This window comes from Vollenhovia emeryi, unplaced genomic scaffold, assembly GCF_000949405.1.
Source record: "Vollenhovia emeryi isolate VEMERY1.0 unplaced genomic scaffold, V.emery_V1.0 DF939121.1, whole genome shotgun sequence".
NCBI classification, from domain to species: domain Eukaryota; kingdom Metazoa; phylum Arthropoda; class Insecta; order Hymenoptera; family Formicidae; genus Vollenhovia; species Vollenhovia emeryi.
The window spans coordinates 3,616,736-3,630,756 of NW_011967245.1; the positions used below are offsets into that span (position 1 = coordinate 3,616,736).

Genomic DNA, 14,021 nt, shown 5'->3' on the forward strand with positions numbered 1-14,021 from the left:
TTGTATAATGATAAAAAATTCTGATTTCGGACAATTCATTTATCGAGATAACACCATCGCTCAAATTTCAATATTCAATATTCAAAAGTATTGAATAAATTTGCTTCCTTGAACGTTGATAAACATTTTGATGTGAACAATCGGATAATTAACTGGGATAATTTAGATGTTGCATTTAAACATTTATAACTCTAACGCATACAATGTCGTGTACGAAAGTTGCGGACAACCGCAAAGTTAGAGCGAGGAACTCGATCGTCCAGTTTTTATTTTCCCACTTTATCGTTCTGCTATTAATTTTAGAAACAACCGACGACTCTACGAAATGTATTAATTTTATTTTTGGCGGTGAACCGCGATCGTTCTGTCCATCCCTGCGACTTACAATTACTTTAAGGCAGCGCGGATACTCGCGGAGCGTATGCATGTACAGTGTAAAAGATGCGTTGTGGATATGTACAGTGTAGAGGTATAATTGAGCGAGCAAGGTGATAAAAGAGAAAACACACAAGAAACGCGTATATATTATAGCTATGAATAAGTGCATAAGGCGCGAACGTGTGCACGTGTCGTGCGACGTCCCGTTTATTTTCACGAAAGCGCTGTGTTTTCCCCCTTTCGCTCTTTCTTCTGCAGCCAGTCATATAGCGCGCGGGCGCAGGATCGTACGTTTCCTGTGTCGTTGTCGCGCGACGCGTGCTCTCGTCGGCGGGCCTCGTCTATCTTGTAAAATATCTGTGAATATTATGATTTAGTTTCTTCCTATTTGTAGGCTACAAGGTATACAAAAAAATGTTTATGTTAATCATTTAAGGAGAATGTACAGATATCACTATATCCTTTTTTGTTTTGTGTTTTACTGTAGTTATTGATAATTATATGGATATTAACGATAATAATAACTATGATTAAAAAGAAAAAAAACTTAAGCACGGCTCGATTGCGTCATTCTTGAAAAACCCGCTAATATGCGCAATATATTTATTCTGTGTAAGAGAACTCTCGGTGATAATGTATCATTTGTATATTAGTAATTACGTGATCTCCTAATAATCGAAAAAAAAAGAATGAAACTTGAATAGTATTGATATACGTTGCGACGTCACACCGTTCCATCTCCTAAATTCGTCACAATCTCCACGATTTATTTCCGCGCCGTCTACATGCGTTCTTCTGAAATGTTAATGCGTTGAAAAAAAAACGTATGTTAAGAACTTTCTTTTTATATTAGATCAGGAGCTGGACTTCTCGCTAGAAAGGTAATATAATAAAACACAAACTATTACCTCGAACATTGACGTATATTTCTTACGGTCTTACATTCGTCATGCTATTCGTTAATTTTACCAATGGATCGCAACAATGCCGCAGGACGTACTCAAGCTTGTTCTACATAATCCTATCGAGCAATATACGGATTTATGCAGACAGTAATCAGCACAGGAAGTTTTCCCAGAAATCTTGTTAAAGAAGGCTCAAGCTGATACGGAAACAAACAATAGTCGTGACTCTACGTCGCGACTTACAAACAAGGTAAATTTAACCCTGCTCTTTATGAAACACAAGTATTTTGATTGTCGAGAGCACTCATTTCCGAAACGCTCGTCTAAGGCTCGCTACTCCATTCGGGCCAATCTTGAATCTGTACGTAGAGGTCACTTCCAGGACTGGCTGTTTGAATTACCTGTCGTCCACCGAGTACGCGTACGTTGCTTCGAAGAATGCCTTGGGATTTCCCGCAGTTGATTAATTGGTGTGCGGTGTCTAACATTCTCTGGCTAGCATCTTTGTCTAAAAGAAAAAGAGATCATCGGAATGGAGCAATTCCCAATACGCAAGAGAACTTGTATTCATTATCGTCGATGAAACAATTGCAATGCGTCTTGCGACTTATCGCGATTAATACTTACTCTGAAAATTTCCAATGAAAGCTATACCGAGAGATTTTTTATTGTATCCGTACGTATGTGCCCCTTCGCGGGTCCATCCGCATCCTTCGTATACATTTCCATCTCCGCCAATCAGGAACCTTTAGAAACAAGGGCAATAATTATTAAATAATAGAGTACCTTCTACATACAACATTAATAGAAGCAAAATGTGATAAATTTGTGCCTGGCTTATGATTCGCTTTCGAATGAACCAGAGACATCTCCGTATGATTGTGATTGAGATAAACGTAGCTTACGAGTAACCGATGTCGTCCCAGCCCAGTTCGTCCATATGGTAACCGCGAATGTTGTTAACACGATCTGTGCATGTGTCGCGCGAGCTACACTCGGCGGTGACTGTATGATGTATTATCACATAAGGTATCGGTACTATTAAATAATTGACATCCCCAGCTGGGACGTTGGTCCATTGGCTTCTGCTGATAATATTCGGACACTTGACCTCTGCGAAAAAGATTCAGTCAAAGATATAATTTTAAGTAGAATTGTAATGTTAAAGAGAACCCACATGTACCAACGATGTAAATATTTAGATCCAGGGGCTCGATTCTTGAATTCATTCGAAGAAGAAACGTATACGAAAATTCTGCTCTGACAGAAAAGTTGAAACTCGATTGGTTAAAGCCATTCGAATAGCCAATCAACTTGCAACTTTTCTGTAAGAGCAGAATTTTCGCATACGTTTCTCCTTCGAATATATTCAAGAATCGAGCCCCTGGGTGTTTACGCCCAAATTTGAGGGTAAATTCGGACAATTTTAAACTGTGGCACAAAGTGACGAATACGCGGCCGCGCGCAGTTGAGAATTTAGAAAGATACTCACTGGCGAAACTGGCAGGAAGCGCCAGCAGAAGTACGAAGCAGATTCTCGATATCATCCTCACAGCACAGAACGACGGTGTGCGACTGTACGGGTGGAAAGTCGGAAGCTCAAAATATAGCGCCAACAGTATCTCGGGTTGCGACCTGCGATGAAACGATAACGAGACTCGCTGAATAATCTTAAATTCCCGGCTTTTCTATACAATTTCTTATCGCAGCAGGGAGGGGAGAAAAAATTAGAATACGATTTTGTTATTTGTCTTATTACTAAACGCCAATAGATACAAAATATTTATTAATAACTATAGCAATTTCTATTATAAACATCCGCTATCTTTCGCTCTCTATCTTAGAAATTAATTATAATCAAGAGCAATTTGTTGTATTGTTCTAATGGGAAACGAAACCACGATATATCGACGGAGGCGATAACTCGCTTTCGAGAATCGACTCTCGGGCACGTTCTCGCCCGACACTTGGCCTTCCTAGCGTTTCCGCGTATTTTTGTTTAGCAGATAAGTACTGGATAGATCGAGAGGAAAGGGAAATTGAAAGGGACGCAATGGAGACCGTGCGACCGTGCGGCTGCAAAGGGATACGCTCTTGCTTGATTTGCGAGGCCGAATACGAAATCTCGAAGCCGGATCTGCGGAACGAGTTGCAGGTAAAACGGAGTCCCTTAACCTAGAAACGGTACTCGTGATATCGGCAGTGTCAAAAGGACCGGGGGAGATCAAAGTTCGGTCGACGGCACGTTAAATATCTCCGAAAAAAAAGTAAACTGCAAGTTTTAGCGAGATTAATCGCGGAATTTTTCTCCAAGTCGGGAACGCAATAACGCAATCGCAATCGCGACGAAACACATCAATTTCAGGGACTTCCCCTGATCATCTTATTAACACATACGTTTTTTTACTCTTGATGATTGATGTATTGTGCAGAGACGTAGCTAATCTAATCAGCGCCCGCGGCCAAATGCTCGACATTTCCAATTCTAAGTCAAATTACAATGTAAACACCTTAATTTTTTTAAGGACCTGGCACAGACGGAGGTGGCCACTTGAATTATCATGCGAATCCGTATACCGTATTTATTCCATCCTGTCCATTTCTATTTTGCGCCCCCGCTTCGTTATTTGTACAAGCTTGTTAATACATGTGCTTACTTGTGAGATATTTCTCTAAGTACCGTATCTCTCCAGGTACAACGACGAGGAGCCGTTTGACTATTTGCAATTTTCAATAGAATCGAGGTATTAGCGACTCATGACCTTTTACGAAGTAATAAAGGATATGAGAGCCAAGACAGGACGTTAGTGTCCAAATGATTTCAATTTTTAAATTCTTCGCGAAAAATCTACCTGGGTTTGAACCTGGACCTCCCTCTCACTAGGCGGACGTCTCTTGAGGTAAGTTTCTCGCAATGAATTTAAAAATTAAAGTCATCTAGACACTAACGTCCTGTCTTGGCTCTTGTATCCTTTATTACTTCGTATTTGTAATTTCACATCAGAGCCTTATGAATTTTACTTGTCTTTTCTATTCTAAAAGTGTATGCAACAATGGAGATAGAAACAACAGTGCGGAGAGACGAATTTTTTTCACAGATATATTCTATCTATAATCCACGATTATATGGAGTAATAATGTTGTTAAATTGTTAGGTGAAGTTTAATGAAATTTGTAACGCGAGGCGATATTTTATCAGATTTTTAATCCTTTGCATTCAACATTTTATTCCCACAACTTGGTAATTAAATAACATTCATTTTTGAACGCCGGATTTTATTATTAATGCGTTGTCATGTTTAAAGACTTAATAAAAATGTATTAACTCTTAGCAGTATCCATGTCGAATGTAACTCGATGTTCGAGTTGCTGGAACAAAGTGTGACGTTGAGTACAGCTCGACTTTTGAGTGCAAAGGGTTAATATATTAATTTTAAAACAAGCTATGTATATATACGTAAAAAGCAAAATATAATTAATAAATTTAAACACAAGAAACTTAAAGAGGATACTTGCATTTAAAGGAACGAGAGTGATAAGAGTAGCCTTGAAAAATAGAATATCCAACTTACAAAATCTACACCTACTTGCTTAGGATTATCATCTTTTACAGAAATTATCTTTTCTGAAAGATATAGTTTAAGAAATTTATATACCTGAGAATTTCGCCACTCAGTTGCCGTCTTTTCTGCCGTTTGTCGTATACTAGTCTACCGGTTGAATGCGTTTCTAGCTGGTTTAGGAATAAAATACCAGAGAAACCAGTTTGCAGTTGCTTACGTGAAAAGATGAGGCATTTACATCTTGGTCCTTTTTTTGCCTTGTACTACTTACTCTTCTGTGCAGCTGAGAGAGCGTAAACCCCCATAACACTGGCTGGAATTAAGAAAGATATATTCTACAGAAATTCATTTAATTATACAATTTGTGAAACAAATTACTCTCCGATTTCTTGCCTATAGCTTAAGATTTATTATATAACTTGCAGAAAAATAAAAGCTACGTTTATTGTCCACATTGCGATAAATTATCGCCTGGATGGGACGTAGATGAATACAAGAAACATCCGCATCACAACGGGAACTTAATTGATTATCCCGGTGTTTACATCAAGGTAACGTGATTACTGCACTTTATAATATATCTTTTATATCATAGTTGACATTATACGTATATAATATACATGTCCCAGCTAGATTTTCTGAAGGAAGATGAATCGGAGGGGCTTATGAAAGCGCTCGATGACCTTCCTTGGCAAACCTCACAAAGCGGCAGAAGAAAACAGGTACGGTATTTCTGAAGCGTTTGGAAAAATATTTCTGCATATTCACATGTATTTTATACCAAAACGTTTCGATTCGTAGAATTTTGGACCAAAATGTAACTTCAAAAAGCGAAAATTGCAATTAGGATCATTTAATGGGTTTCCCAAAACGACACAGTTTGTACAGAGAAAATTTGAGGAAATACCATTGTTACACGGCTTTCAAACTGTTGAGCAGTGCTCGCTCGAGTATGATCCTAAACGAGGCGCTTCTATCGATCCCCACGTGGACGATTGCTGGATCTGGGGCGAACGTATAATAACCGTGAACGTTCTCGGTGATTCAGTTTTGACTATGACCCATTACCGTGGTCCTTCAACACGATACAATTTAAACTGCGTTTCGAATTACGATTCCATCCTGGAGGAAGACACGGGCGATAATACGCAACCTTTGGATATCCATGATAACGTGGTAATACGATTGCCGATGCCTGCCAGATCGCTCATGGTCTTATATGGTCCAGCACGGTATAATATTCCGCTTATAAATATTAGAAACGAAGGTTGAAATATTATTTAATTATACGGTTCTTGTTCGGCAGATACAAATGGGAACACTCCGTGCTTCGACAGGACGTGGCGTCGAGACGCGTCTGCCTTGCCTATCGCGAACTAACGCCTCCGTACCTCGAAAACGGAGAACGTCAAGAGGAAGCTGCCGAGATTTTGAGGCAAGCTTCACTTTTCTGGTAATGTTACATAACAAATTTCAATAATTGTTATATTTATAACTAAAATTGTTAATCCTCGAGGACATGATGGATGTAAATACTACTCTAATAGAATAAAGATATTTTATTCTTAGCGTACAGTGCATTAATAATGTACAGTAACAACACTCATCTGCAACAGTCGGTGTAATATTTTAAAATAATGCTTTTTCCTCACAAACATTCACAATAAAGTATCATATCAGCTATTATAAAATTGGAATTCAAACGACATAATATTTAATCATTTAAATGCAAATTATTTAAAGCAAACAATTAGATTGTCCGTGTATATATGTAATATTTCTTAAGAAAATATATTAAACTATGTATTATAAATCATGTAATTATTTGGTAGTAAATATGATTTTCTCTTGTACTATCTGACGATAACTGACTGAGCTCTATAAAAGTTAACATAAGAATCAAGAATAAATACTCATTCTTATAAACGCTTTTATATTTTGTTAAAAATCTATCTCTCTCTCTCTCTCTCTCTCTTTCTTCTTCGTTACTCAGTTTTTGCAAATTTCTCCTTGTGAGCTCGACAAGAATAAAAAAATATATCTGATTTTATAAAATGACTCGATTTTTACATCGAAATATTAGCACTTTTGGTCGCCTTTCAGTGGATAATCTGGTGACATATACACTACGGGAAACGTAACTATGGGATCCGATTTTCCCAACGGTTCGTAACCGTTCACTAGATTCTCTCGTAATTCCCAACGACGCCTCTCTCTTTCTGTCTTTTGACGTCTGATAGCTCGGCCGAGCATGCACGCGAACATAATTCCCGTTAACTGGAAAGAAGCAATTGCGATTAATTGGAGATTGTTATCAATTTTATTTATAGAGGTAAATTACTCTTCAAGATCCGCGCTTTATCTTGTGCCTCTTCTTAGCGGAGTATCAGCGAATTTTGACATACAGGAAATGAGAGTAAAATAAAATTGGAAAGAGAGAGCCGAATCTACTAACCTGAATAAGAGCGATCGCCACGGCTCCCGTGCCGATGTACAGCGCGCTGCGGTGAACAATAATAGAAAGGCGGCTGATGCAGCCCTCCTGATATTTTCCATAACAACGGTCCGAAAGCTCATCCACTAGATATGCGCAGCAAGAGTCAGGTACATCTATATGCGTATTATTGAACGGTACGTTGTTCCAATCCAGGTAGTTATTATATCCGCAACAACGTAACTGTAAAACGAGGAAAAATATACCGTTAATTATTTTTCACAATGTTCTCTTCTTTTCCTGCAAACAAAAAAAATATGTATCTTCAAAATGTTACGTTATTTGTAGGACACGTTCGGTGCCACTTAACATCTCAACGGATTTTTCTACATTTTTATTTATGGATCGGGTCAATTAGCTTACCCTAGACTGCATAAAATCGATCGCGAACCTGGCCTCCTCGTTCTTTTCGTACTGATGCATCGTCAGATTGATCTTCTCAGCTAGGAGATCCTTGATACCGTCCTGCAGGGCGTACGCAGCAACGGCGGCGGAAAGTTCCAGTATCAACACAAACGACAGCAGGACTGCGAACTAGAAGCGCATGCATAAGTAACAGCGCCGAAGTGAGGATATTTGTAACAAGATAGAAATACAAAATAACTGGCTTACCACAAGAACCATGCAGGTGCTCTCCCTAACCGCGCCGCAGCATCCCATAAAAGCGATTATGAAGACAAGTATTCCAACCACGATCAAAAGGGTGGCTGGTGAAAAATAGCTCGGGTCCAAGAAATGCGAGAAGTTCTCGTAAACAGCGTAGATCGTCGTGCCAACCGATATTATCATCACTCCCGTCAACTGCAATGAAATGACAACGTATTACGTTAACCATACACTGGTTTTTAACCATTGTTTTCGCTATATTATTGATCCGAACGAAAAATCCTCGTTTGATGCCTGGACCTCAGTTTTACCAAGATTCACATTTTCATAATTTTTATCTCCATCGACGAGCTTCAAGCTGTAGTTCACGCAGCTTCTATAGAAGTTTGTAGTAGTACATACTCAGTGATTTATATAGATGAGAAAGATGATGATAAAAATGCAGGTCCAGGCATTAATGAATAAGACTGTACCAAACGATTGTTAGTCGCAAAATGTCAAGGAATGACATGTACAAATTTCATCCACGAATTATATTCGGCCGATCTAAGGTCGAGTCTTGTTAGCGAAAATTAGATTGAACCGGACAAAACGCAGTATTGTTTAGAAAGCTATTTTAATAATTAAACACTCTTTTAAGGAATGCTAAGTTTGAAGTGTTTGTTATCTATTAGTATCTATGAAGATTTAATTCGCGAAATGTTGCCTTTATAAATGTTTAAAGAGAGACATGTATTTTATACTTTAATTCACATTCGTGTACTTGTAGGAATTTCTTCCGCAATCTCATTTCAACCGTAAAGTTCCGTAATTTTTTAGCAGCTTATATATATATTATTTCTGCTTATAACGGCGATTTAAATATGCAGTATTGCACACGATTTGTGAACGTGTAATACACCTGAACGTAATGCACGTTCATTGTACGTAGTGTAAGGTTTCGATCATTTCCGTAATACGCGGTTTCCCTGACATTAGTTATATAATACATGCGTCCTCGCTCGAATGTAAACTTTTTAGACTGGAAAGAGGGTATGACACTTTTGTGAGGCGTATCGCTATGTACATACACGTTGCCATCGGTCTCTATTTGTTCTACAAAGCGAACCGTGTAATTTCCTACGATAAGCCGCCCTCTCTCTCTCTCTCTTTCTCCTGTGATTTCTACATGTCTGCGTAAAGCCTATCTTCTCGCCCGAGGACCCGAAATAAAATGCGAAAGCGTTTCAAACACATTTCCCGATTATCGAGAGATATATGTTACATTGAGATACGACGGAGACTCTTAACTTTTACTTTGATTTAAATTAACAAACACATTCGGATAAGATATCAACGACTTGTTAAGAAACGATATATCGTGAGCCTGCTTCTTGCTCCTTTCGAGGAATCGAAGATCAGACAAGATCGTATTTGATCTTTGAGCGGTCGATCGCTGCCTCGATCCGCGAAAGGGCCTGAGCAGAAAGATTGTAACAGTTCGCGACTCCGTCGTAAGACGTAAGTCTTCGCCGGAAGTCGACGCACAAAGAATTGTCGTAGACGTGTGTCGCATCCATCGCAACGTACATCTACGAAATTCTTTGTGCGTCGACGTTCCGACGCCGACTTGTGTCTTACGATTCTTCGTCCCGCACCCGCGCGGCCCCCCAGGGTACCCTGTTTTATTGAAGTCGCACGGTGTATCCCGGCATCATTGATTGCGAAGATAATAAATTTATCTCTACTGATAAGCGACCACAAAGTCCTCCCAGGCAGCCGCGCGCGCACACAACGTAAGGCGTATTCGGGACGTTTTCCTGGTACAAGCGTTTCGTCAGCTTTGAGAGCTACGGAAAGGGTTTCTCGCGACGTCGATTCGAGATTCCGAATGTCAAGGTCGGGACAAGGTCTCGCTGGGAAATTACTGCCTCTTCGCGGGCGTGTTTTCCTTCGTCCGCGGCAGGAGCTTAGAAATTTGCATAAGCGCCTGAGAATAATTCATAAGTGTTTGCCACATGCCGAGCGAAACACGCCTCTGTCCGAGCCACAAAAAGCCGTTTGTGCCGATCCGCCCGCGATAATCGTCGGCCGTCGTCCGCATATCTTTGCTTATCGATAAGCAACGCGTAGGGAACACTCGCTCCTATTATTGCTCCTTTGTTTAATTAAGAGGTACGTATCGTGCTAATCGGGTTGTGCAGCTGTGCAGGTTCGTCCAGCCCTAATAATTCAGCAGTGCATAGCCTTGTCTATGTGATATCGACCGCAGTTCGAAAGTGCCGTTCCCTCCCTCTCCCACTCTCTTTCTCTCTCTAACAACGAAACTCGAACTTCATGGCCCACATCGCCTTCCCCGTAAGCCGACAGAACAAAGGACGTAATAAAAGACATTAACAGCGGCGGCGGAGACCCGTCTTTCGTCCCGTTCACGTTATTTTATTGGCATCAGCATTTATTGTTCTTGCATAAAGTTAAACGCGCCTTTTTTTTCCTACATCGCGAAATGATTTCGATATGTTGTCTCAAGTCGACCGGACTAATACCGGAAATTGATAGCGCCGGGATTTGGGTTACCGTAATGTCGAACAATTGTTCAACCGCCATCTTTCTGTCGATTTTTTTTTAAATTTGCCGCACACGTAGAGCGGAGAAACACTTGCCACGTATACGCGAAAAGTGTCTGAGTCATTTCCTTTTCTCCACATTAATCGCCGTTTATGTTATCGGGCCGCCCGCTAACAGCTGTATCGATTACAAGTATCTCGAGAAGAATTGATAACCGGCGTAAAAGCGATAGGTTTCGCTATCGACGAACGATTCGCGTTTTCTACAAATCCTCAGGGCAGATATTTGCCTAGCATTTATTGCATATATCTAATGTATAATCTAATCTATCCGTAGTATAAAAGTTTTGAATACAACGTAGATTATGGATTCCGCGAATAAAAAAAAGTCCCTTTATCGAGAAACTTGGTCTTATCTCGGCGAAGCGCGACCCCGCGCGAAATGACTCGCGGAATCGATGTCGAAGCGGTTGTCGAATCGACATCTCGACACCGTTAAATTCATGTCGAATCGACGTCGAGCTTGGCAGCGCCGATTCGACCAATCGTCTCTCTCGCCCGGGTGGGCTTCTTTGTCCCAAAGCGGAGAGACCGTCGGCCGGCGCTCGCGCCGCGGAGCGTAGCCGCCCTTTTACGGTTCAGGCGTCGTCTATACGGTCGGTATATAACGCGGCAATCGATAATTACTTATAAGTGCCACGACACGGTCTTGGACTGCACCTGGCCTGCGATATGCGCAATTGCGGCCCACGTCGTGCCCGCGTCGCAACGGCATTTTCCGACGAGCGCGGGTAACGCGCGACTCGTCATTGCCGACGACTTCGCCGCGTACTTGAGGAGTCGTAACGCACGGACGTTATCTCGTCCTCCTCCAAGAACACCTGTCGACAGACAGGTATTCTTGGACCCGCGCGACAACGAAGTGCCTCTCGCCCTGCGACGGACTCGTCTCGTCCTCCGAGATTTTCAACGATCCCCCTCCCCCCCCCCCCCCCCGAGTCGCGAAAAAGAAAAACAGACGATTGCTTTTTTGATTTCTTTTCCCTCGGTCAGAACGGAGGGAGCATCGACGGTAAATGATTGTCCCTGGATTGTCGATTCGATTAACGCGTCGAGGGCGCGAGCCGACGCGAGGGGAATCGCGGCGAAAAGTACGCCGTGCCGCGGGGCGGACGACGGAGACGACGTTAAACGCCCGTTTCGCATCGTAGTTACAGACCACGAAGAGGGAGTTGACCGCGCACAGCAGGTACTTGATGCAGCGGAGGCCGACGTCTAGGTGCGTGGCCGCCATTTTGCCCTCGCGTAGGCTCCTCCCGGGCGCAGATGCACAGCGAGCGGTTTCGCGCACCTTCAGCACTTCCAGTTGACACACCGATTGCCGACGCCAACGCCGGAGCGTGTCGCCCCGCGGCGTTATCTGCTGGCCGATAACGAGCCACGAAAACGCACGATCGCGCACGGCGGCGCCTTCGCGCGATACCAATACGAGCGATTTGGGTTTGTTTAGAGCGTGCAGTCTGACGAGGAGAGAGACGCAGAGAGAGAGAGAGAGAGAGAGGGAGGGGGAGGGGGGGGGAGGAAAAAGAGTGGGAGGAAATAAGGAAGCCGTCTCGCGATAGCGCGAAGAAAAAAACATGACAAAGCGATAAATTTAGACTTCTGGTGCGCTAGTGCTCCAGTAAACATTTCAATACTCGATACAGATTGTTGTATTGTTAATGCGACACTTTCGGTAAATCTAGGCGAAGTGTCCGGGATATCGAGATGTATTTACGTTCATACATTTTAAGGAATTCAGAGGAAAGTCCTCTATTATGAGATAGGCGTCTAATGTGAGACAGTAGGTTTTCAACGGATTCAATGACAAATCTTTTTTTTCGCAACGGTTACACGATCTAACAATCAACTAAGCGGATTTCACTGCGAGCGGCAATAAATTCACGGTGGGACCAACAGATGATGCCTATTGATTTTTTAGCAGAAACTCCACTGTCTCATATTAGAGGACTCTCCTCTATATGTTACTTCCGTTTAATAACGGATTACATTTGTTTCGATTCATCGGGAGATTCAGCGGGTCCCAGCGCCCAGAAAACACGCATGTCTAAAAGACCCGTTAAGACGGTATTAATTTGTCGTTTAGACACGCACGTCTAAAAGGGTGTCTTAAAGATATCCCTAGTGGCACAGTGCATTGGCTAGACATTGGCTAAATATTGGTCCAATGTTGGTTATATTAGAAATGCATTGGCCGATATTGTCCAACGTAAAGCCAATGTTGGCCGTGGAATAAATGTGACTGTTGCACGATATTAATTATGTAATATTAGATTTATATTGCAAGTGCATTGGCCAACATTTAACAGTATAATAAAAATATTGGCTAAACAAGAGAAGCCGTCCGTCGCACAATATATTGGATCAATATTGAGAATTCTAGGTTTACATTATTTCCCAATGTTGCGCCAATATATTGTACAACTGGGGATCTTTATGACGTCTTTTAGACACCCAAGGAGAACAAAAAGTCAGAATGATGTCAATATGATTGATATCAAAAAAAATGTCGGATACGCTTATGTTTCCATCCATTATATAAGTGTAATTGTATATTTGGAATACGAGAAATTATTTGTCTGACTCCATCTAGATTTTAGAGTATGAAACAATATACACTAACATATATGTATGTGTATGTCTCATATGAATACTATATTCAATAACACCATTTCATACTCTGTAGAGTCAGACGTAATTAATTTCTCGCACACGTTTAGAAATGTACCATTACTTATACGTAATAGGCGGAAACATAAATGTAGTCCTTAATGTTTCCAAATGAATATTCAATACGATCGAATATGCCGAGCGCAAATTTTTAAGTCGCGAGCCTGGCAAGAAACATTCAACTCGTGTTCGTTGCTACGTTTACACGTAGGCAAAACAACGAGCGACAAGTATGACTCATACGCGAGCGATTAAGTTAATTTCGTGTCTCCGCGCGTCTGTGTGCGCGCGTGCATAATTTTCGGACATAAGCGAGCGCTCCTATTTCTTTCTTCGTTTGAAATTTGCAAATCGCAAAGATTTATGAGAAAAGAGCGGCAATTTCTAAAGACTTATCGCAGATAAATGTGGAAACGGATTTCCTCGTTATTACGTCTCGCTCTTCCACGTTTATGTAAAAAGAGAGATTGCGGATTGGATTAGACGAGACATTTTAATCAGAAATGATAAACGCATTATCGCAGAAACACTTGGCAATGTAAAGATTTTATTAAAAATATACACGATTCATGTAGCGCGATGCGAGACATTGCATATAGCAAAAATAATTTACCACACTTCTACAAAGGCATGTAACGTGTTTGTACGTCTTTGTACTCTCTAAAATCTAATCTACAACGTGGCCTTTGCGTCCAGAAACATTCTACTTCATACAAGCAAATCAAAACGCTTGAAAAATTTGTCGACAATGTACGATTGCATAATGTATAATGTACAACTTATGAGCTTGCACAAATTT

The 14,021-nt window shown here is 41.2% G+C and overlaps 3 protein-coding genes across 6 annotated transcripts; 1 reads left to right on the forward strand and 2 right to left on the reverse strand.

The window, feature by feature from the left end:
- Positions 1 to 1,282: 1,282 nt before the first annotated feature.
- On the reverse strand, positions 1,283 to 2,895 carry LOC105570295 (peptidoglycan-recognition protein SA-like). Its single transcript, XM_012027394.1, has 4 exons — positions 2,776 to 2,895; positions 2,189 to 2,396; positions 1,911 to 2,029; positions 1,283 to 1,791 (listed from the first exon to the last, which is right to left on the reverse strand). Exons 1-4 carry the CDS (start codon positions 2,828 to 2,830, stop codon positions 1,607 to 1,609), a joined length of 567 nt encoding a protein of 188 aa, XP_011882784.1. The 5' UTR covers positions 2,831 to 2,895; the 3' UTR covers positions 1,283 to 1,606.
- A 58-nt stretch (positions 2,896 to 2,953) lies between these two features.
- LOC105570298 (alpha-ketoglutarate-dependent dioxygenase alkB homolog 4) lies at positions 2,954 to 7,289 on the forward strand. Of its 4 annotated transcripts, XM_012027397.1 has the most exons (6): positions 2,954 to 3,438; positions 5,272 to 5,397; positions 5,476 to 5,568; positions 5,648 to 6,078; positions 6,153 to 6,299; positions 7,177 to 7,289. In XM_012027397.1, coding segments are annotated over exons 1-6 (900 nt in total). In that variant the 5' UTR covers positions 2,954 to 3,336; the 3' UTR covers positions 7,178 to 7,289. The 4 variants fall into 4 exon arrangements, with proteins under 4 accessions (XP_011882787.1, XP_011882786.1, XP_011882789.1 ...); XM_012027396.1 differs by lacking the exon at positions 7,177 to 7,289 and having other exon boundaries at positions 6,153 to 6,414; XM_012027399.1 differs by lacking the exons at positions 2,954 to 3,438; positions 7,177 to 7,289 and adding an exon at positions 3,462 to 3,550 and having other exon boundaries at positions 6,153 to 6,414.
- Positions 6,391 to 12,004, reverse strand: LOC105570296 (CD63 antigen). The gene is made up of 5 exons (XM_012027395.1): positions 11,712 to 12,004; positions 7,953 to 8,141; positions 7,704 to 7,874; positions 7,302 to 7,523; positions 6,391 to 7,123 (listed from the first exon to the last, which is right to left on the reverse strand). The coding sequence occupies exons 1-5, from the start codon at positions 11,784 to 11,786 to the stop codon at positions 6,926 to 6,928; spliced, it is 855 nt and encodes a 284-aa protein (XP_011882785.1). The 5' UTR covers positions 11,787 to 12,004; the 3' UTR covers positions 6,391 to 6,925.
- Positions 12,005 to 14,021: the final 2,017 nt, after the last annotated feature.

Excerpts from the sequence above, each read along its gene's own strand:
- LOC105570295 (XM_012027394.1), bottom strand. The coding sequence starts at position 2,830 with ATGATATCGAGAATCTGCTTCGTACTTCTGCTGGCGCTTCCTGCCAGT. Across the intron at positions 2,397-2,775 it reads GCTTCCTGCCAGTTTCGCCA|AGGTCAAGTGTCCGAATATT; the intron begins GTGAGTATCTTT and ends TCTTTTTCGCAG. Across the intron at positions 1,792-1,910 it reads TTTCATTGGAAATTTTCAGA|ACAAAGATGCTAGCCAGAGA; the intron begins GTAAGTATTAAT and ends TTTTTCTTTTAG.
- LOC105570298 (XM_012027396.1), top strand. The coding sequence starts at position 3,337 with ATGGAGACCGTGCGACCGTGCGGCTGCAAAGGGATACGCTCTTGCTTG. Across the intron at positions 3,439-5,271 it reads ATCTGCGGAACGAGTTGCAG|AAAAATAAAAGCTACGTTTA; the intron begins GTAAAACGGAGT and ends TATAACTTGCAG. Across the intron at positions 6,079-6,152 it reads GTCTTATATGGTCCAGCACG|ATACAAATGGGAACACTCCG; the intron begins GTATAATATTCC and ends CTTGTTCGGCAG.
- LOC105570296 (XM_012027395.1), bottom strand. The coding sequence starts at position 11,786 with ATGGCGGCCACGCACCTAGACGTCGGCCTCCGCTGCATCAAGTACCTG. Across the intron at positions 7,875-7,952 it reads GCACCTGCATGGTTCTTGTG|TTCGCAGTCCTGCTGTCGTT; the intron begins GTAAGCCAGTTA and ends ATGCGCTTCTAG. Across the intron at positions 7,124-7,301 it reads TGGCGATCGCTCTTATTCAG|TTAACGGGAATTATGTTCGC; the intron begins GTTAGTAGATTC and ends GCTTCTTTCCAG.